Source organism: Colius striatus, chromosome 29 (assembly GCF_028858725.1).
Source record: "Colius striatus isolate bColStr4 chromosome 29, bColStr4.1.hap1, whole genome shotgun sequence".
Classification (NCBI taxonomy): domain Eukaryota; kingdom Metazoa; phylum Chordata; class Aves; order Coliiformes; family Coliidae; genus Colius; species Colius striatus.
Window position 1 is genome coordinate 1,329,350 of NC_084787.1, and position 20,362 is coordinate 1,349,711.

Consider the following 20,362-nt stretch of genomic DNA (forward strand, 5'->3'; position numbering starts at 1 on the left):
TCACCTTGGCTGCTGTGTTCATTGAGGGGGGATTTGGGGGAGCAGGAGCCCCTGAATCGAGGTAAAGACCCTCCTTCCCAAACAACAAAGGGGCTTCCTGGGTCATTCTCCGTCCCCAAGGGGCTGGTGGAATTGGGGACCTTCTCCTCAGTGTTGGGTGACAATTCCCCCTCCCCACCACCCCCAGCCCCAAATCCTGCAGTGGGATGGAGGCTGACAACAGAGAATTGCTACAAAAGAGTTTATTTGCAAAAAAAACACCCTAAAAGGAGTGTGTTTGTACCCCAGGATGTGGGGGAGGCACTGGTGGCTCTGGGAGGGGGTGACAAGTGGGGATGGGGAGGGACGTGACCCTCGGGGTGGGGTGGGCAGGGGGGAGACGGAGGGTTGGAGCAGGAGGCACTTGGGGACGTTGGGAGGGATGTGGAGACCCCCCAGAGTGGGTGTGGGGAGCTGGAGGGTGGATGTGAGGACATGGGGAACCCAACAGGACTGACTTTAGGACTTCCAGGATGGATTTAGGGGACCCAGGGATGGCAGGATGGATGTGGGGACCCTCAAAATGAACTTGGGGACCCTCAGGATGGATGTGGGGATTTGGGAACCCACAGGATGGATGTGGGGGACATGGGGATGGCAGGATGGACATGAGGGACCCTCAGGATGGACGTGGGGACCCATAGGACGGATGTGGGGGGCCCAGGGAGGGCAGGATGGATGTGGGGGACCCCCAGAATGGATTTGGGGACCCGCAGGATGGATGTGGGGGACATGGGGCTGGCAGGATAGATGTGGGGACCCTCAGGATGGACATGGGGATTTGGGGACCCACAGGATGGGTGTGGGGGACATGGGGATGGCAGGATGGACGTGGGGACCCTCAGGATGGATTTGGGGACCCACAGGATGGGTGTGGGGGGCCCGGGGATGGCAGGATGGCCGTGGGACCCTCGGGGTGGCTGTGGGGTACCCGTGGGGCAGCGGGCGCGGCAGGAGGGCTGCGGGGCGCTGCCCGGGCTCAGGCCGCGGGAGCTGCAGCTAAATGCGGAGGCGGCCGTCCAGGACCCGCTGCCACAGCTCGGGGCCCAGCGGCACGTAGGCTTGGGCGGCCTCGTCCAGGAGGAAGAGCGGGTCGGGGACGCCGCCGGGGTCGCAGCCCTCCCGAGCCAGGCGCACCTTCTGCTGCTTGAACGTCTGCGTCACGGCCAGGCGCTCCTGGGAGGGGCAGCGGGTGTGTTGGGGACCCCCCTCGCTCCCCCAGCCCCCCCAGCCCCCTGCCCGCCCCAGCCCGGTACCTGGAGCCGCAGGAAGCGGGGCCGCGCGTAGGGCGGCAGCAGCTGCTCCACGTGCCGGTACAGCGCGGAGCCATCGAGGCGGCAGCCGGGCCGCAGCACCAGCGCCGCCATCCCGGCACGGCCCTCGTGGCCTGGGGGGGCCAAGGCAGAGCTGGGGGCACGGCCGGGCGCCACTGGGGTGGGTAACGAGGCTGGGGGGGGCAACGTGGGCGGTACCTGGCACGGCGACGCCGTAGACGGTGGCTTCTTGCAGGGACTCGTGGGCTACCAAGGCTTCGGCGACCTCGGTGGTGGCCACGTTCTCACCTTTCCACCTGCGAGAGGGGGGTGAGGAGGGTGGAGGTGAGTTGTAAAGGCAGAGGTGTTGGGTTGTTGAAGCCCCTGGAGCTGCTGCAGGCCCAGCCCCGGCCTCCCCCTGCCCAGCCCAGCACTGACCCCTCAGCACCTCCCCCCACGGCTCTCGGCTCCCTCCAGCGATGAGGAAAACAAGAACCCGCCACAGAATCCACTTCTCCCCTCAGCAGTCCACCAAAACCACTTTTTCCCTCGAAACTCCACCAAAAAGCCTCTTTCCTCTTACAAACCCCACAAAAACCAACTTTTCCATCAAAGTTCCACTAAAAAAACACTTTTTCCCCTCAAAACTCCATCAAAACTCACTTTTCCCTGCAAAACTCCACCAAAAAATCTCCCTTTCCCTCAAAACTGAACCAAAACCCACCTTGTCCCTCACCACTGCACCAAAAAACTGCTTTTCCCTCAAAACTCCAAGAAAAAAACACTTTGTCCATCAAAACTCCACCAAAAGCTACTTTGTCCCTAAAAACTCCACTTAAAACCCGCATTTTCCCACAAAACTCCACCAAAAGGCCACTTTCCACCTCAAAACTCCACCAAAACCAACTTTTCCCCTCAAAATCCCACCAAAAAACCACTTTTTTCCCTCAAAACTCCATCAAACTCCACTTTTACCCCCAGAAGCCCACTAAAACCCCTCATTTTCCCTCAGAACTCCCCCAAAACCCACTTTGTCCCTCAGAACTCCGCTTAAAACACCACTTTTCCCCCAAAACTGCACTAACCCCTCACTCTGTCCCTCAGAACCGTAACAGCCACTCGGCTGCTCTGGCGGGTGACGGCCCTGGGCTGCCCCTCGGCTCCAGCGCCGCTCTGCGCCCGCGGCAGCGTGGGGCGGGGGCTCTGTCCCGGGGCAGTGTGGGGAGGGGGCTGCGGCCGCCGCGGGGGCTCTGTCCCGGGTGGGGGCTCTGTCCCGGGTGGGGGCTGTGGCACCTGTAGGTGTCCCCGGTGCGGTCGCGGAACCACACGAACTGAGCCGCGTCCTGCTCCATCAGGTCCCCGGTGCTGAAGTAAACGTCGCCCTCAGCGAACACCCCCCGCAGCAGCTTCTGCTCCGACAGCTCCCGGCTGCCCGCGTAGCCCAGGAACGGCGTCCTGGGGGTCACGGGCGCGATGAGCAGCCCCGTCTCACCTGTGGGGATGACAGAGTGTGACTGGGGGCGCCCATGGGATGGTTTGGGTCGGTAAAGAGCTTCAAAAGCTCATGGAATCCGTCCCCAGCCCAGCGCTGAGCCCTCAGCACCTCACCCCACGGCTCTGGGGTCCCTGCAGGGCTGGGCACTGCCCCAGCTCCCTGGGCAGCCTGGCACAGGGCTCACACCCCTCTCAGGGAAACAGTTCTGCCTCAGCTCCAGCCTCAGCCTCCCCTGGGGCAACTCCAGCCCCTTTCCTCTTGTCCCATCACTTGGGAGCAGAGATTTCCTCCCCTCCAGCCACAGGCTCCTGTCAGGAGTGTCAGAGGGCTCCTGGCTGCCCTCAGCCTCCTCCAGCCTCAACACCCCCATTCCCTCAGCCCCTCCCCAGCCTCCAGCCCCTTCCCCAGCTCTGTGCCCGGCTCTGGCCACACTGCAGCCCCTCAGTGTCCCTGTGCACACTCCATCTGCATCCTGACCAACACCAAGACCCCCGGGACCCGTCCCCAGGCTCCGCAGCCGCCGCTCACCCGTCCCCGCGCGGATGCAGCGGCCGGACGCGTCCCGCACCGGGGCTCCCTCGCTCACGTCGTAACGGACGATCTCAAAGGGAGAGAAGAGCTGGAAGGAGCCGGGACAGAGCTCAGCCGGGCGTCTCCATCCCCACAGCCGCCATCCCCCTCCCACATCCCCCCTGCCCTCACCTTGTAGATGAAGCTGCCGCGGCCCACGGCGCCCGGCGTGCCCGTGTAGTTGAAGAGGGTGACGTTGCCCTCGGTCATGCCGTAGGTCTCCACAATGCGAATGGCCCCGAAACGCCTCAGGAAGCTCCTCCAGACGTCGGGCCGCAAGCCGCTGCCCACAGCCATGCGCAGCCCGTGCTCACGCTCCCCGGGACGCTGCGGGGGGGACATTGGGGACGGGGTTGCGCCTCTCAGACCTCCTCCAAGCCCCCTCCCCAAACCCTTTTCCCCCTCCCACCAACCTGGGGCTGGTTGACCAGGTAGCGGCAGAGCTCGCCGATGTACTGGAACACGGTGACTCCCTCGGCACGACAGTCATCCCAGAACTGGCTGGCTGAGAACTTCTCCTTCAGCACGCAAGTGGCTCCTGTGCAAAGCTGACATGTTGGTGGGGGTGTGTGTGCATCACCAGCCCCTTCCCCACCCCGAAGCACCCCCAGGCCCCGCTCACCGATGCCGATGCAGCCGGCGATGCCCAGCAGGGACCCGGCCATGTGGTAAAGGGGCAGCGCCAGGTAAACCACGTCCCGGCTGGAGGCTCCCACCAGCTCGTAGAAGCTCAGGCACATGATGGACTTGAGGTGGGAAACACGAGCGGCTTTGGGGAGACCTAGAAAGGGAAAGATGGGCATCAAACACCCCCCTTCCCTTGTCCCCTCTCAGCCAGGGCACCCCCAGCCCCGGCCCCTACCCGTGGTGCCCGAGGTGAAGATGTAGAGGCAGGTGTCGTTCATGTCCTGGGGCTGCCACACGTCCTCGGGCTCCAGCTCCTCCGAGGCCGCATCCAGCAGCTCCTGCAGGGCCACGACGCCGGGGGGATACGGCCCCGAGCCCAGCACCCACACCAGCACCCCGTCCTCCTGCAGGTCGGGCAGGATGGGCTCCACTGCCCCAAACAGGTCTGGGGTGGGGGAAAGGGCAGAGCCCGGTGTGAAGGCAGCTCCTGGGCACGGCCTCAGGACTCTCCAAGCTCACACCCTCCTGCCCCAACCCCCTCCCCACTGCTCCAGTACCATCCCAGCGGGTCACACCAACCCCATCCCTTTGGGCCTTTGCCACTCCATGGGGTCAGTGTCCCGGTTCCCTTTGTCTCCTGGTCCCCACCACACCCCCTGCAGACCCTTTGCCCCCCTCCCCAGTGCCCAGAGTCCTCCCTCACTGTCCTGGGTCTCGCTTCAGTCTCCTCATTCCCACCTCACCCCCTACACCCCACTCCCCAGTATCCTGAAGCCCACCCCACCCCCTGCAGCCCCCTCCCATCCCTGCTCCCCGCATCCCCCCTTCTCCCTTCCCAGCCCCCGAGTCCCACCCCATCCCCTTCCAACCCTCCCCCTCCCCGCCTTTCCCCGTCCCCCCGTCCGCCCCGCAGCCCCAGCACCCCCAGCCCCAGCATCCCCCAGCCCCAGCACCCCCCAGCACCCCCAGCCCCAGCACCCCCCACCCCCAGCCCCCGCCCCCTCCCCGCGCCGCCCCGTCCCCGCGCCGCCGCTCACCGTCGCTGACCAGCAGCCCCCTGGCCCCGCAGGCGCGGAGGCAATGCCGGAGGGCAGCGGGGGGCAGCGCCGTGCCCAGGAACGCGGGTCGAACGCCCAGCGCCGACAGCCCCAGCCAGCCCCAGACGAAGCGCGGCTCGTTGCCCACCAGCAGCCCCACGGTCACGCCGGGACCCAGCTCGCCGCCGCCGCGCAGCGCCCGTCCCCGCAGCGCGTTCGCCACCTTGGCCACCCGCCGAGCCGCGTCCCCGTAGCGCTCCGAGCGCCCCGCCGCCCTCAGGAACGGCCTCGCGGGTCTCTCCCGGGCCGCCCGCAGGAACCGCGCCGCCAGCCCCGCTCCCCCCGCGGCCGCCGCCGCTCGCCGCCGGCACCGTGCCGCCCGCGCCGCGAACGCCACGTCGGCCCAAAGGTGCGGCCGCAGCAGCCGCTGCAGCAGAACCAGCGCGGCCAGGGCGGCGAGCAGCGCCAGCGCCATCGCGGGCCCGGCACCCGCACCCGCCCGCCCGCCCCGCCCCGCCCCGCCCCGCCCCGCCCCGGCCCGGCCCGTCCCGCCCCGCGGAGCCCCCTCGCGGCCCTGCTCCCTCCGACCGCCCCGGCCCGGCCCGCCCCGCCCCGCCCCGCCCCGCCCCGGCCCGGCCCGTCCCGCGGAGCCCCCTCGCGGCCCTGCTCCCTCCCACCGCCCCGGCCCGGCCCGCCCCGGCCCCGCCCGCCCCGCGGAGCCCCCTCGCTCCCCTCCGACCGCCCCGGCCCGCCCCGCGGAGCCCCCTCGCGGCCCTGCTCCCTCCCACCGCCCCGGCCCGGCCCGGCCCGGCCCCCCGCTCCGCACCTGCCCCTCCCCGCGGTCCCACCGCCTCCCTCGGCCCCCGGCATCCCCCTCCCAGAGCCTCAGCCCCATCCCAGGCCCCCCCTCACCTCCCCATCCCTCCCACCACCTCCCCAGCCCCTCGCTGTGGTCTCACCCTCTCCTGCCCCTCATCACATCCCCATCCTCGCCTCCTGGTTCCCCCATCACCTCATGCCCTCACCTTATCTCCACCCTCTCCCCCCCGTCCCCCCCTCTCCACTCCCCTGCTCCTGCTCCCCCAGCCCCGTCCTCATCCCCATCCCCTGCCCCGGGTCCCCCCATCCCTCAGCCCAGCCTCTCCCTGTCCCCGTCACACAGCCAGGGCCCGTTAGTACAAAACACCTGGGAGTCTCTTTATTGTTGGCTTTGTCTTTTGTTGTTATTTTTTTGGTTTTTTTCTTTAAAAAACCCCATTTAAAAACGCTGCCAGAGCTGGGGGCACATCCCCCCCCCAAAAAACACCCTGCCCAGCGCAGCCCCTCCGCACCCCGCGGGCTCCAGCCGCGCCGAGAAGACCCGGCCCCGAGGCTGTCTCGTCCTTCCCCGTGGGCACAGACTCGACTTCACTCCCCAAAGGCTCCTGGAGCAGCCGAGTCCCGTCACAACTCTTTATTTACACGTCAGCCCCCCAGACCCTCCCCAGAGCAGGCTGGGGCTGGGGCCGCACCTGCCCCTCAGTCACTGTCCGAGCCCACGGCCGAGGAGCCTTTTCTTTTCCTTTTGGTGGGTTTGGGTTTGGTGTCTTCCTCCTCCTGTGCCAAGAGAGAAGGGGAGGGGGGTCTGGTGATGCAGGGGGGGTGTGTGGGGTGGGGGGTCCCAGCCCAGGGGGTTGGTCTCTCACCGAGGCGCTGCTGGACGCCGACTCCTCCTCGTTGTTGGGCGGCTGAGCCGCGCTCTTGCGGCTGCGGGGGCTGGACAGGGTGGCTTTCCGACGGCTTTTGGGGGGTTTGGTGGAGGAGTCTTCATACTCCTCGGCCAGGGAGAACAGGTCACTGAACCTGGAGAGAAGCAGGAGGCGGTGGGTGTGTGGTGGAGGGAGGGCACGGCCTCGTTAGCCCCGGGCTGCCCGGGAGGAGAGGGACTCACTTCATCTTGTGGGCCTCGTCACAGCTGGCCTGGACGTGCTGCAGCGCCTGCAGGATCGGGGTTTGGCTGAAAACTGTCAGGAACCACCAGAAAATGGGGTGTCAGACACCTGACAGGCAGCAGGGAGAACCCCCGTGCCCCTGTTTGTGATGAGGAACGTGGCTTTGTGCTCCCAGGACCCCCAGAACCACCCCAGAGCCCCCCTGGCACCTACAGTTCTGTTTGGTGTTGGTCAGGTTGAGGCGAAGGTTGTCCAAGTGCTCCAGGATCTGCTCCAGGGTGAGCTGGGCCAGTTTGCTGCTGGAGCTGCGCAGGCTGAGGGCAGAGGGGTTAGTGGGTACCCTGCTCCTCCCCTCAGCCCCCAAAGCCACGCTAGAGCAGCACCTCCAAACCCTTCAGAGACGTGTGGGGCACACGTAATGCTGCCCTGGGGGTGGGGAGCACCTCAGGACCCTGTTTTTCCAGCCCTGGGATGCTGCTGCAGCCCTGGGATTAAGGGGATAAATCCTGCTGAGGGGGTGCAGTGCCAAGGGTGCTGCCAGGAGCAGGGTGCCCGTTAATTAACAGGGATTAGAGCTGGATACGTCTGTGATCCTGGAACAGGGTGAAAACAGCCGCCTTGTTCAGCTCTGAAAGGCCCTTAATTAACAGGGAGGAACAGAGGAAGGAGAGGAATTGGCCTCGTGGGGGAGGGACGGGGGAGCCCAGAGGTGGCCACGACGCCGGCGGCATTGGGCATTGGCTGCTCGCCCCTGGGTGACCCGGCTGCATCCCAACCCCCTGGCAGGGCTGTGCCCAAACCCCCTGGCAGGGCTGTGGCTGACCCTCGGGGGGTCCCTCGGGGGCCCTGCAGCCCGGGCCGGGCTGATGGCAACGCTGCTCTACGTGCCTGTGACACTAGATGTCCCTCCTCCTCCAGCTCAGGATGGAACAAGCACCCAGCTGGGGAGTGGCTGCACAAATCCCACCCCTCTCTCTCCCTAAAGCAGACCCAGAGGCACCCGGGGGGTACAAAGGTGGGGGGCTACTTGTAGCTGAGGTGCCCCTGAGCTCAGGCTTCTGTTCCCCAGGCTCAACAGCCCCAGGGCTGCAGCCTTTCCTCCTCACACACACGTTGCAGCCCCTCAGCATCTTGGCAGCCCTGCACTGGCCTCTCTGCAGCACTTCCCTGTCTCTCCTGAGCTGGGCAGCCCAGCCCTGGCCACAGGGCTCCAGCTGAGGCCTCCCCAGGGCAGAGCAGAGGGGCAGCACCTCCCTGGCCCTGCTGCCCACACTCTCTCATGCCCAGGCTGCCGTTGGCTTCTTGCCCACGAGCCCACGCTGCTGGCCCCGGCTGGAGCCTGCTGCTGGGTGGCCCTGGGAGAAGCTGCCCCTCACCTCTGGCGTTTCCTGGGCAGACTGTTGTTCTTGATGAGCAGGGACTTGATGTGCTCAGCCAGCAGATCGTCGTGTTTGATGCACCAGTGCCTCAGGATGCTGGTGGTGAACTGGTCATCGGGGTGGCACGGTCGGCTCAGCACCATCTTCACCATCTCCTCGCTGGGCCTGTGGCAAAGGGGGAAAGGGCAGAGTAAGGAGGGGGGAGAGGTCTGTGCCCTGGGCACTTTGGGGTTCCCTGCAGCCACTTGAACCTGGCAGGAGGCTTCAGAGCTGGCAGCAGCTGCAGCAGCTCTGCCCCCAGAACTCTGATTCCTGAGCCCAGTGGCCACAGGACTCTCAGCAGAGCATCATCACCCAGTCCTGAGCCCAGCAGCACTTACTTCTCTCGCCTCAGCTGCAGCAACAGGCAGGACAAGGCCTCGGGGTGCTCTGTGAAGGAAAGGAGAGGCTCAGCACCAGAGCTCGGCCCAAGGCTGTGCCCCTGTGCCCAGGGAACACCTCACCTTTGTATTTGAGGTGCTGCAGGATGGGGATGATGGTTTCCAGAGGAATGTTGTGTGCCAGGAAGAGCTGCCAGGTGCAGTACTGCTCAAACGTCTCCCAGTCCAGGCTTTGAACTAAAGGAGCAGGTAAAGCACAGGATGGTGAGGGGAGCCCAAAGGAATGGCAGGGAACTGTGCCCTGGCATGGCACTGCTCCTGCTCCACATCACATCCAGCCCAGAGCCTGGCACTGGAGCAGGGCACCATTCCCCAGATTTGCCTGTGCTGGGGTCCACACTGTGCCAGGGCAGCTTGGGCTGTGCCAAGGCTGGGCACGGGCCCCAGGAGCTGCAAGGTGGCACCAGGGTGGGCTCTGCTGGCCCAGACACGGGTGGCAGAGCTGCAAAGTCACTAAAGCAGCTGCTTGAGGCTCAGAGGAAGAGAATTAATGAGGCTCTTTTAATGAATGGGCTTAGACAAGGTTGCAGCTGGTGCAACACCAGAGCTGGATGTGAGCAGCCATCAGCTCAGGGCGATGCAGCTTCTCTCTGGAAACACTCACTGGCCCCTGTGCACTGAGCTCTGCCCAAAAACCACCCTGGCACGGGGGGCTGCAGCCTTGGCCAGCTCCAACTGCCAGGTAGGAGCCACAGGGCACACTGCTGGGAGCTGGGAAGGGCTTTTCCATGCTGTGACAGTCACTGAGGGTGTGGAGGGGAGGACAAAGCACCAAGAGGAACTGGGTGACCTACTGGTGATCTTGGGGGGAGAGCGAGCAATGCTGCCAGGGAGACATCACAGCACCAGAGCTTCCCTTACACAGTGGTTAAAGGGACCTGGCAAAGGGCTGAGTGACCACCTGAGGGGCTTCAGGGTGGTCCAAGGGTCAGATTAAACAGCAGCAAGGCCCTTTTTGCTCTGGGGGTGTCCCAGTCAAGAGAAAATACAGGGAAATCCCAATTCCAACCTTTCTGAGCACTCTTTTGCCATCACTTCACCCCCAACTGCAGTGGGGGAAGAGGTTACAACTGTCCCCAAAAACATGGGGCCATCCCCCAGGTCACGGCTGCACCCCCTCCTCCTGGCACAGCCCAGCAGGGCCTCACACAGGACAGGACCACACACCACCTGGGAGCACGTGGAGAGGCTGCAGAGCTGGGGGGGATTTGGGCAACTTTCCTCTTTCCTGATTTGTTGTTTTAGGGGACTTTCCCCCCTCCTCTGCCCAGGCAGAGCTGTGGGCACCCAGAGCCCTGGATTAAAGCCACTGAGGAGAGCTCAGGGCTCCCACTGTGCAGCAAAACCCATGAGAGAGCCCAGCTCAGCTCACACTTGTTACATCCAACAAGCTGCTTTAGGGCAGTGATCCTTTAAGCTGTGGCAATAACACCAGGAGGAGAACTCAGGCCTTGGCACAACGTGGGCAGCCCAAGAGCCTCTGTGGGCTCAGCTGCCGTGGGGCCCCTGGCGCTGCCGTCCCCGGCACAACGGGCACAGCTGGGTGAAGGCTGCAGACCTCTCCCTTTCCAGGGACTTGGGGATGTCTCTGGTGCCCAAAGGTTTGGGGCTGGTCAGGAATTGCTCTGCTTGGCCCCTCAGCCTCCCTGAGATGTGCTGGTGCTCGTGTAACTCACTCAGGATGTTCAGCACAGAGTCCTTCCGGAACATGACGAGGTTGCCCATCATCACGTGGCAAACCAGCTCCTGCAACTGGGAGGAAGAACCAGACCAGGGTTAGGGGCATAACCCAGGGCTCTGCAGAAGCCATCTGCCACAGGAGAGAACCAGGCAGGTGGAGAGCAAGGAGGGGAAGCCGTGGCCGTGCCAACATCAGCCATCTCTGTAAGACAGTCTCAGAAAGCAGAGAGGTTGATGCTTCCCCTCCCTGACGCAGCCAGGCTGGGCAGGCTGCTGGCAAAGCTCTGCCAAGCCCAAACCTCTCTGCTCAGGGGTCCTGGTCTGGCCCTGGGTCTGCTGCTACCCAGACCTGTTGTGTTTCCTGCACTGGTCACTCCCCTTCATCCCTGGGAGAGGTGGGAGAGCAGGGGGATGGGGCAGGAGTGGGAGCTGAGGGCCGTGGCTTAGTGCTGGGCTCGGCAGGGCTGGGACTTGATGAGCTTCTAAAGGCCTTTTCCAACCCAAATGATTGTCTGTCTCGGTTACAAAGCACATTTTGGGTCACATTTACCTCCCTCCCTGCTCCTCAGCCTCTGGGTCCAACCAGCTCAGGAGGTTCTGCCCGTGGCTCTGCCCACAGAGGTGGGGGCCACGAGGCCAGAGCGTGGCTCCTGTGTGCCCTACTCTAGGGGCTCCTGCTCTGGCAGGGGGGTTGCACTGGATGAGCTCCCCAGGTCCCTTCCAGCCCTGTGATTCTGTGCTGGGGGAAACAGATGAAGAATAACAGGAAGGAATGAAGGAATTGAGAGAGGGAGGGGAGAGGAAACGCTGTGGGGCTGCTGCTGGGAACACAACAAACCCTTTGCACTTCAGCACAGGGCCCAGCTCAGGAGCAAGAGGAGTGAGAGGCAGTGCTGAGCTGGGGAGAGGGAGGGGGAAGGTCAGGGCATCATGACTCAGACCTTTCCTGTACCCAAACTTGGGTTCCAGCCTGCCAAGCAAAACTGGGACGGGTGGGGCAGGGCCAGGAGCAGGGGTATAAATAGGGTGAGTTGAAGGGTTATCAGCACATCAGGCTCCAGACGAGCCCAGACAGCAGAGCACACAGGGCAGCATTCCTGCCCCTGCCCACCTCCCCTCCCCTCCCCACAGCACTATTTTTGGGTTGCTCATGGCAACTGTAGGGGATGGGGGGGGAAGAGGTTCCTTCCAGGATGGTGTGGGGAGGGCTCAGCCCTTCTGCTCCTCTGCCTGCTGAGCCTCCAGCCTGTCTCCCAAGAGCTGGGCATGATCTCATTGATAACTGTGCTTGTTGATTGCCCTCAGCAGTGGGGGTTGTTGTGCCAGTGGCTGCAACTCAGAGCACAGCCAGACACATCTGCTGCAGCCAGGGAGAGCCCCTGGACACAGCAGAGTGGATTCAGCCTTCCAACACTGCAGCTCCTCAAGGGAAAGGATAGTCAAAGGTTTTGGGGCTCCTCTGTGCAAAGCCCCAAAGCCTCTCTCAAGAACAGGGGCTGAGGAGGACTAAGGAAGCAGAGCACTGCCCTGTGCTTCATCTTGGGGTTCAGTCTCCTTGGAGAGGGGGAGCCAAGAGCTGCTGTTTGGGGAAGGTGCTGCCTCTCCTTACCTGGAACGAGTCTATGACAGCTACAATCATGTTGAGCAGCTCCCCACTGCGGAGGGTCTCATCTGGGAACTGCAGGGGGCACAAAGCAAAGCTGAGGAAAGGGCTCTCAAAAAGAGCAGAGACCACAGCTCCTGTTCACAGAGCAGAGACCAAACTCCCCCTTTTAGCAGGAGCAGCATCGCTGCATTTCCTCCACTGAGGAGGGGAAAAGGAGCCAAAACAGCCTGAGTGAGGAGCCAAGAGGCTGCTCTCTGGAGAGGGGGCAGGTTCAGTCACCCCTGCAGCGGGTGCTCGGTGCATCTGTGGGGCTGACACCAGCTGGAGCGAAGTTGCTGGGGTTGAAGGTGGCAGAAAGCAGCCAGAGCAGCCTAAAATCCTGTGGGCTTTTGCCCCTTCCCTTGCTGGAGCTGTTGTTGAGCATCCCAGGGCCTCACATGCTGCTGCAGCACTGCGAGGAAACCGAGAAGCAAACGGCGTGGGGCAAAAGGCCACGAAAGTTGGCTGTGGGAGCGAGCTGGCCAGACAAACTGCACTGGGATGTTCTCCCTGTCCTGAGCTGGTCTCTACACCCCCAGGGACAGCAAAAGGCTGACCCCAAGTGTTTTTTTGAGGGAGGTTGTTAAACCCAAAGGCTCAGGGAGGGGATGAGGCTGTTGTGCCCCAGCGGGGTCCCTCCCGTGCTGCTGCCTGGGACGCTGCCGGCTCTGGGGCAGGTTTTTGTCTCCTCCTCAGGCTGTTGCTCTGCTCTTGTCCCCACAGAAGCCCCTGGGAAGTGCTGGTGAGGAAAGGGGCTGGCTGAGCTCAGCACCCACCAGATGTTGCTGCTGAAGCAGCCAGAAAGGGGGGAGGAGCAGAGGCAGCTCATTCCTCCCCGGGAACAAGAAAGAACACGCAGAGCTGCGACCCCTCCGGCTCCACTCCCCTCCCTCTCTCCAGGCCCCTGAATCTGGCTGATCACTGGATGCTGCTGGGAGCTGCCTCCACCCTGAACCTCTCTCAAATCCAAGGCTGCAGCCTGCACAGGGCTGAGAGGGCTCCACAGCACCCTGGCAGCGGGAAGGTACCGGCAGCTCTGCGTGAATCGGGGCCGAGCTGTGACGCCTGGCTCCCCATTCCAAACGTGTTCCCTTGCCAAGATCCAGCTGGCTCCACCCCAGCACCGAGTGCTGAAAGCCATCAAAGCCTTTCAGTAAGCCCAAGGGTTTGGGGCAGGCAGCACAGTGTGCTCTGAGCACCACTTCCCCAGGACTCTGACACGCCTGCTCGGAGCCGCCGGCGGCTGCTCTCCAAGAAGCAGCAGAGAGCAAAAGTTCTTTAAAGCAGGGAGGGGAGACAAAGCCTGGGCTGGGAGTTCAACATGTGCAGGAGATGAAAACAGGGCAGGAAGGTCAGTGCCTCACCATGCAGAGAGCACATCAGGCTTTAATGGGGGGACAACAGTTGGATACTGACCCCGATGGCAGCACAAGGAGCCCTGTGAAGGTCAGGGCTGGATGCAGCCTGTGCCATGCTCAGTCTCACAACCTTTCTAAGCTTTGTGGTTCTGTGCTGCAGTGGAACAGGTTCTGAAGCTCAGATGGCAAGCAGCTCAGCCCCAAGCCTGCCTGCAGGAAGCTGAGAGGATACCCTGTGCATCCCAGCTGGGGTTCTGCTGCCTGATGGGGTCTTACCTCTGTGTAAATGGAGGGGGTGAGGTAGCAGAGCAGCCTTACATCATCCTCCTGACAGGCCTTCATGTCCATCATCAGACATGTGTGCAGGTCTCCCAGCTGTGTGGCCTGAGCAAAGGACTCGTAGAGGTTCATCTTCCCCGCAGCAGCTTTGCTGGAAGGAGACGGGGCCACGTGAGGTGCTGCGGTGAGGGCTGAGGGAGGCTGGGGCTCTGACACCAGGATGGCTCTTGGATGGCTCTTTGTAATCCCCACTGGCCTACCTGGCTTTTAAATAATACAGCAGGTGGTAACCAATCTTGGGTTGCTTCTGGTAGAGCTCAGAGAGGAGATCCAGCAGCAGAGAGAAACCGCTGTTGTCCTCCTGCATCTGGCAGAGGTTCCTGGGGAAGCACAGGAGGGAGATGGGGGTTACAGGGGATGTCACACACCAACTGCTCTGCTGCTGCTGGGGACAGATGCCTTGCAGGGAAAGGCAGCTCTCAGGACCAGGACATCCTCTGGACTGGGCACAAGGAGCACTTCTTCCACTAAGGGATGGAGGGATGTGAGGCAACAAAGGGAATTGGGGTTGGTGGGAATGGGGGTGTTGAGGCTGGAGAAGAGGAGGCTGAGGGGAGACAGGAGCCCTCTCTGACACTCCCTGACAGGAGCCTGTGGCCAGGAGCAGGGGTTCATCTCTTCTGCAAAGTGACAGGACAAGAGGAAAGGTGCTGAGGGGTCAGTGCTGGGCTGGGCAGGGTGAGGGCAGGGCTGGGCCTGCAGCAGCTTCCAGAGCTTTAACAACCCAAATGATTCTCTGATTCTATGAAAAGGGTCAGGACCCAGCAAACAACCACCCAGAGATTCCACAAAACACCAGATTTGCTGCCATTATCCTGTATTTTAAATCTTTGAGTCAACAGAGGCAGAACAAAGCAGCAAAGTTGTGGGATCAGCCCTGGGCCATGGCAGAATCAGACCCACAGTGTTCACTCCTGGTGGTGGTAGGGAAGCAAATGAGAAAGCCCTAATTAGATTGTTCAGGGCTTAAAAAAGCCCTGCACAGGGCTAAAGAAAAGCCTGATTAGGTGATTCAGTGCTGAATAAAACCCTCATCAGATGATTCAAAACACTCAGGACATACCTAAATATCAAGTAGAGAGGTTTTCCCACTGACTCCTCCAGAGACCTGAGGGACAAAGGCAATCATCAGGGCTCTGTGTGCAGCCAGCCCTCTGCTCCCCCAGCAATGGCAGGGAAACAGCCCTGGACTTGGCTCACTGAAGCCATCAAGGGTTCAGCCAAGCTAAGAGGGAGACAGGGAGGGTCCTGTGAGCAGAACCCAACTGACTCCAAGCTCCTGTTCCAGGAACAGGACTGAGGAGGAAGAGCTGGAGTACTTCAGATGCTGTGTGCTCTGGTCACAGCCAGCCCAGCACGGCCTGCACTGAGCTCTGACACAGGGAGCTGCAGCCACACCTTCTCCCTGCACTCCTGGGCACCAGGAGGAGGATTTCTCCTGAGCTCTGGCTATGAAAAGTGTTGACCAGCTCCACTTGTGAACCCTGGGACTGCTCCCCAGGGGAAACTGCTGGCTTCATTGGAAAGTGGTGACTGTTTTACTGGGAAAAGCCCAACTCCAGTGTGAAAGGATGAGACATCAACCAAAATAAAAGAGAGAGATCCTTACTCCTCTGTGATTTCCTCTGGCAAAACCTCACCACGGAAATGAGCCTTAAATAGCTCCTGGAGGCAGGATGCAAGCACTGAGAGCTGCTCTGAGTCAAAGTCCTCCTGGCAGGGAGAGAGGAAGGAGTGAGAGGGGAAAACACGAGCTCAAACCTTGCCTGGGCAGCACAGGCACAGCTGGGAGACAGCAGAGTCACTGCCCAAGCTGCTCAGGGGTACTGCAGTACCAGGAGCTGGTCACCAACAAGACAAGTGATGTGCAGCTCTGAAGTGTTTCAGAATCACTGTGGCCCACTTATCCACTTATGGCTGGCAACTCCCCCAGCTCAGCTCTCCCTCCGCAAAGGGCTCAGAGGGACTGAAGGCACCTGGCACTGAGGATTTACAGCCTGGCAGGCCCTTTCCTGCTGTTGCCACAGAGGGGAGAAGCAGCTCTTACATGCTAAAAGGCCACTTGACTCTAAAGGGAGCTGATCAGAGGCAGGGGATGCAGCCTCCTGTGAATTTCCAGCTCCTGGAAAACATCAGCAGCTATTCAGGGCTTGCTGCAGCCTCTGCAGGGCCAACAGCAAAGGGAAGCATCTCTGATTCACAAGCAGAAGCTCTGCAGCCACGTGGGGTCAAAACATGAGTTTCCTTCCCCCAGTACCTCAGGGGGGGAAGGTCACAGCAGGGCCAGAGCCACCTTCCCCTCTTAGACCCTTCCAGCTTGGGATAGAGCTGCATGGAGCCAGTTGGAAGGTTTGAGGGTCCTCAGGCCTCCCCCAGTGGCAGCTGTGAGGGAGCTGCCAGGCCCACCCTGCTCTGCTTTTAGAATTAAAGCTGCAGTTACCTCCAGCACTTGATCCACGATTTCCTGCATGACCTCACACTGCGCTTCCGTATCGCTGCCGCACACGAAAACAAGAGGAAATCCAAGTTACAGAGGAAGATATGGAGGTGTGGGGGACAGAGAGGGGCTTTGTGCTGAGCTGGCTCTGCTGGGGAACACCCCCAGGACCTGAGGTTTCGAGGAAGGTTTGCTGTGGTGCCAGGTTTAGAGGAAGGCAGAGCTCAGCAGTGCCTCCAGCCCCGGGAGGACGCTGCATGGCTGCAGCATCTCCTCACAAAGGAGCCTGAGGTTGTCTGCAGCAAAAGCAACGAATGAGATGCCTAAAAGCAGAAGATTAAATGCACTTAAAGACATAAATTCTATTAAATCAGGCTGCTGTGCCAAGGTCTGCAAAGCAAAGAGGTTTCTTTAACCTTCTTTAGATGGGTTTAATCCTGAGGTCACTGACAAATGCAGAGTGGAGGGGGGGAAATGCAGAGAAGATGAAGCCACAGCTGCATCTGTGGCCAATGCAGGGAGAGCCCCAAAGGCCAGTGCAGCCTCCCCTCAGCAATCCAAGAGCAGAGGAGGATGAAACTCAAGAGCCTTTTGCTTCCCTGTGTTCAGAGAAATGCTGTAACCCCAGCAAACTGTCCTGGTCTGAGCCTCCTCCAAGGACACGTTCCAAGGCTCTTCCACCCAGCACCTTCCAAAACCTCTCCTGCAGAGCTGCTGCAGAGGCATCTCTCCATGTGAAAGGGGCACAAGCCCCAGGAGTGGAGCAGCTCTGAGAGAAGGGTCATGTACAACAGGACTAAAAGGTCTCGTGTGTGTCCCCACCCTGAAGTGTGCCAAGACCAGAGAGGATACCAACCTTCCCTTCTGCAGCTGCAGGACTTTCTCTTTCAGGGATTCATCCAGCTGGTCCAGGAAGGGGGTGATATCAACAGGCTCCTCCACAATGGTTTCTTTGATTGGATGAAACCTGAACTCCCTTTTCTTCCCTGCAGCACAGAAGCCAACAGTGGAATAGCCCCAAGGCCCAGTGATGCCCCCTCTGAGCACAGGACTATGGAGTTTGGCTGACAGGGACAGGGGTGCAGCAGAGCATCAGCCTCAACACCCCCTTGCAGAAGGAAACCTGTCTCAGGGGACACCTTATCACTCTCCAGAGCTCCCTGACAGGAGGTTGTAGCCAGGGTAGGGGTCAGTCTCTTCTCCCAGGTGACAAGAGGAAAGGGGCTCCAGTTGCCCCAGGGGAGGTTGAGATTGGAGCTGAGGGAGAACCTTCAGCCCCTGTGCCAGGCTGCCAGGGAGGTGGGGGAGTCCCCAGCCTTGGAGACACACAGCTGAGGTGCTGAGGGCTGTGGGTTAGTGCTGGGCTTGGCAGGGTGAGGTTCAAAGTTGGACTCCAGGAGCTTCAAGGCCCCAACTCCACAATTCTCTGCCTCCGGGGCAGCGATTCCCTGCCCGTGTGGGAACTGGGAGGGAACTGTGTTTACAGCTGTGGGTGGCAGGTGACCACCCAGCAGTCAAGGTGGGCAACCCCAGAGCTGTTCCAGTGGCAGGTGGCAGCAGCTGAGTGCCAGAGCAGGTTGGTGTGCCCACGACTCCTCACCTTTGCTGTTCAAGTCGTCTTCGTCGTCGCTGAAGGCGGCCTCGGCGTTGTCATAGCAACTGTCGTCCTTCTCTGACATGTGATTGTCCATCTCCATGGAAACAGGCTCCTCAATCTTGACTGTGAGAACAGAGGCAAGAGGGTCAGAGCAGAAAGTGAGGTGATGATGGCTCTGAGAGGGAGCCTCTGCCTAGAGGTACCTCCACAGATCAACAGGCTCCAGCAGGGAGAGAAAAGTGCTTTGAAAAGGGGGAAAAACAAGAGTCTGGGCAAGTGAGAGACCCTGGGAACCCCAAGTGGGGATGGGCACTCCCCACAACTCCATTTAACCATCCCTACTCCGGGTCATTCTCCACCTAAGCTGCCCAGCACCCCTCCTGCTTCATCCCTCAGCCAGGCCATGAGCAGAGCCTGGGCCTCTGAGCTGAGCAACAGCTCTGGCGGCTCTGGGAGGCTGAGAGCCTGGGGCCAGTGGGGTTTGGGGTGAGGTGGGTCCTGTCAGGACAAACAGAGGGGCTCACAGGCCTTCAGGAGATGTGGCAAAGCAGCAGCACTCTCCTGTTAAACACAGGTCAGTTCCTGCTCTATGTTTAACCTAATTATGTTCATCAATTAGAGAAGGAGGGATGAGGAGGTGCCTACAGAGAGGAGAGAGAAATGGACAATGCACATCTTCAGTGTACAGCAGGGGCAGGTGAAAGGAGACCACAACCACCCAAGAACACGAGCACCCAGAGCCCTCCTCTCCCCAGAGTGCCAGGCTGACCCTCCAAACTGCTGCAGGAGACAAGAAAAGCCCCAGCTGTGGGAAGGCAGAAGCCCTGCAGCCCCCTCCCCACCTACCTTCGATGGGGGGTGAGGGGGAACTGCAGAACTCAGGGAACTTCTCCCTCAACATGGCACGAAGCTCCTTGTCCAGCTTGGGGTTGTCAAAGAGAGGGGCCAGGTGTCTGTGTTGGGAGAGGGGTAAGAAGGGAAAGGGACGAGAAAGAGGTGCCTCAGTCTCCCAGTGCATCACCCACTCCTCCCAGGCACACAAGGGGGTCTCCCTAAGGTCAGGGCTTTGGTTCCAAGCTACAAGGTCCCACCTTCCTTCCTGCAGCTCATCTGGGGAGGGGCCTCTCCCTTTGCCACCAGTGGGACTTGTGCCTCACCTCCTGGGACAGGAGCTGTGTGCAGCACCCTGAGCAAGGCTGCTCTGTTCAGTGTGAGGACCAGAAAGGATTTGGGGCCATTTCTATTCATCTGAAGCAGAGTGACTCTGGCCTTCTGGACCCTCCCCCTTCCCTTGCTCCCAGGACAGACCTCAGCACCATAAACACACAACCATGGCTCATCCACAGCACAAATGTCCTGAGCACAGCTGTCCTGGAGCTGCTGTTGACCAGGCTGAGGAGCCAGCAAGGCTGGCCCATGGGAGGTGGGTGAGTGCAGAGCTGCCTTACGCCAGGACTCGCTTCTCCACGATGTGCGTCAGGGAGTTGAAGACGCCTTGTCGGACGTGAGCCTCCAGCGGCGGGTAGAAGTTGGGAATGATCTGAAGAGAGGAGAATGGTCACAGCTTAGTGCCATGAAGCCTCCTGCTGGGCCAGGGCCAGCTGGCAGGAGGCAGCCAGGACTAGCCAAGGCCATCAGTTGGCTTCTTGGGTCGACTCAAGTGCCGCAACCCCGCTGCTCTCGGCCAAGAAGGGCTGCAGGAGAGCTCTGTGAGGGCAGCATCTGGGGGCTGGTGCCTAAAAGGAGGATCAGCCCATGCTTCTGGCTTTTTAACCCTGAGGGTCTGCTGCTTCATCTCCCAGGGATGAGAAAAACCCCCCACAGGTGCTGTGTGGGCATGGGAAAAGCTCTGGGGCTTGCCAGGGCCACGCTCCAGCTGTGGGGCAACACGAGAAGGGACCCAAAACAACAGGCAGCTCTGTCCACACACAGTGCTCTGCTTCTGGAGACACTAAGAGGGCTCCTCCCTGACAGCTGGGTGTCCCAAGAACCTTCCACCTCGTTCCTCTGCCAAGAGCTGCTTCTGGACCGGGGCAGCCCAGGGACGGGAGCACACGGCGCTGGCTGCGAGGGAGGAAAGTGATGCAACTCACAGCTCCTCCAGAGCTCGTGCCATGGGCAGCTCTCACTTCCAGCAGCCCTCCCTGAGAGCAAATTACTGGAACTGGCAGCTCTTGGCAGCAGGTTTCAGCCAGGACCAGCTCTGCTCCCTGTCCTTTGAAAGGGTGATGACGGCTCTGCCTCGTCCCCAGCTGCCACTGAGACTCTCTTTCCCTCAGGGGATGATGCTGGGCCAAGGGAACAATTCAGAAGCCTTTTAATGTCCTTTTTTCCCCTCCTCCTCTTCATTCTGGAAGGATTTCTTTGCAGAGCTGGGAGGTCTGACATCCCTTCCCAGGGTGGCATCCCCAGGAGCAGCACGTGGGCTCATGGCTACGGCCCTGCACTTACCAAAGGCCACAAGGACTCGCCAAAGCCTCTGGTGGCTGGTTTGAGAAGTGAATAATCTGGCTGAGCCCTGTCCCTGACTACGCT

At 61.2% G+C, this 20,362-nt stretch overlaps 2 protein-coding genes across 4 annotated transcripts in view; both read right to left on the reverse strand.

Moving 5' to 3' along the window:
* Window positions 1-246: 246 nt before the first annotated feature.
* SLC27A3 (solute carrier family 27 member 3) lies at window positions 247-5,506 on the reverse strand. Of its 2 annotated transcripts, XM_062016192.1 has the most exons (10): window positions 5,022-5,506; window positions 4,220-4,429; window positions 3,980-4,138; window positions 3,771-3,895; window positions 3,490-3,684; window positions 3,316-3,406; window positions 2,586-2,784; window positions 1,512-1,609; window positions 1,296-1,426; window positions 247-1,215 (listed from the first exon to the last, which is right to left on the reverse strand). In XM_062016192.1, exons 1-10 carry the CDS (start codon window positions 5,494-5,496, stop codon window positions 1,039-1,041), a joined length of 1,860 nt encoding a protein of 619 aa, XP_061872176.1. In that variant the 5' UTR covers window positions 5,497-5,506; the 3' UTR covers window positions 247-1,038. The 2 variants fall into 2 exon arrangements, with proteins under 2 accessions (XP_061872176.1, XP_061872177.1); XM_062016193.1 differs by lacking the exon at window positions 1,296-1,426.
* Window positions 5,507-6,197: 691 nt separating this feature from the next.
* The window catches only part of INTS3 (integrator complex subunit 3), a 34,128-nt gene continuing 19,963 nt past the window's right edge, over window positions 6,198-20,362 (reverse strand). Inside the window, exons 13-30 of one of the 2 annotated variants that reach the window (XM_062016234.1) lie at window positions 19,276-19,367; window positions 18,674-18,780; window positions 17,831-17,950; window positions 17,087-17,216; window positions 16,234-16,288; window positions 15,403-15,506; window positions 14,857-14,901; window positions 13,994-14,113; window positions 13,731-13,884; window positions 12,061-12,129; window positions 10,448-10,523; window positions 8,835-8,948; window positions 8,712-8,760; window positions 8,329-8,496; window positions 7,166-7,266; window positions 6,952-7,024; window positions 6,707-6,863; window positions 6,198-6,617 (exon numbers count right to left, since the gene is read on the reverse strand). In XM_062016234.1, coding sequence (XP_061872218.1) covers window positions 6,540-6,617; window positions 6,707-6,863; window positions 6,952-7,024; window positions 7,166-7,266; window positions 8,329-8,496; window positions 8,712-8,760; window positions 8,835-8,948; window positions 10,448-10,523; window positions 12,061-12,129; window positions 13,731-13,884; window positions 13,994-14,113; window positions 14,857-14,901; window positions 15,403-15,506; window positions 16,234-16,288; window positions 17,087-17,216; window positions 17,831-17,950; window positions 18,674-18,780; window positions 19,276-19,367 — 1,812 coding nt within the window. In that variant the 3' untranslated portion in view covers window positions 6,198-6,539. The remainder of the gene's footprint in view (window positions 6,618-6,706; window positions 6,864-6,951; window positions 7,025-7,165; window positions 7,267-8,328; window positions 8,497-8,711; window positions 8,761-8,834; window positions 8,949-10,447; window positions 10,524-12,060; window positions 12,130-13,730; window positions 13,885-13,993; window positions 14,114-14,856; window positions 14,902-15,402; window positions 15,507-16,233; window positions 16,289-17,086; window positions 17,217-17,830; window positions 17,951-18,673; window positions 18,781-19,275; window positions 19,368-20,362) is intronic. The other variant, XM_062016235.1, reaches the window with a different exon arrangement.

What these genes read in the sequence shown, in the direction of transcription:
- SLC27A3 (XM_062016192.1), bottom strand. Translation starts at nt 5,496, where the DNA reads ATGGCGCTGGCGCTGCTCGCCGCCCTGGCCGCGCTGGTTCTGCTGCAG. An exon ending in GGGGCTGCTGGTCAGCGACG is followed by an intron (nt 4,430 to 5,021) that starts GTGAGCGGCGGC and finishes CCCCCACCCCAG; the next exon opens with ACCTGTTTGGGGCAGTGGAG. An exon ending in ACCTGGTCAACCAGCCCCAG is followed by an intron (nt 3,685 to 3,770) that starts GTTGGTGGGAGG and finishes TCCCCCCCGCAG; the next exon opens with CGTCCCGGGGAGCGTGAGCA.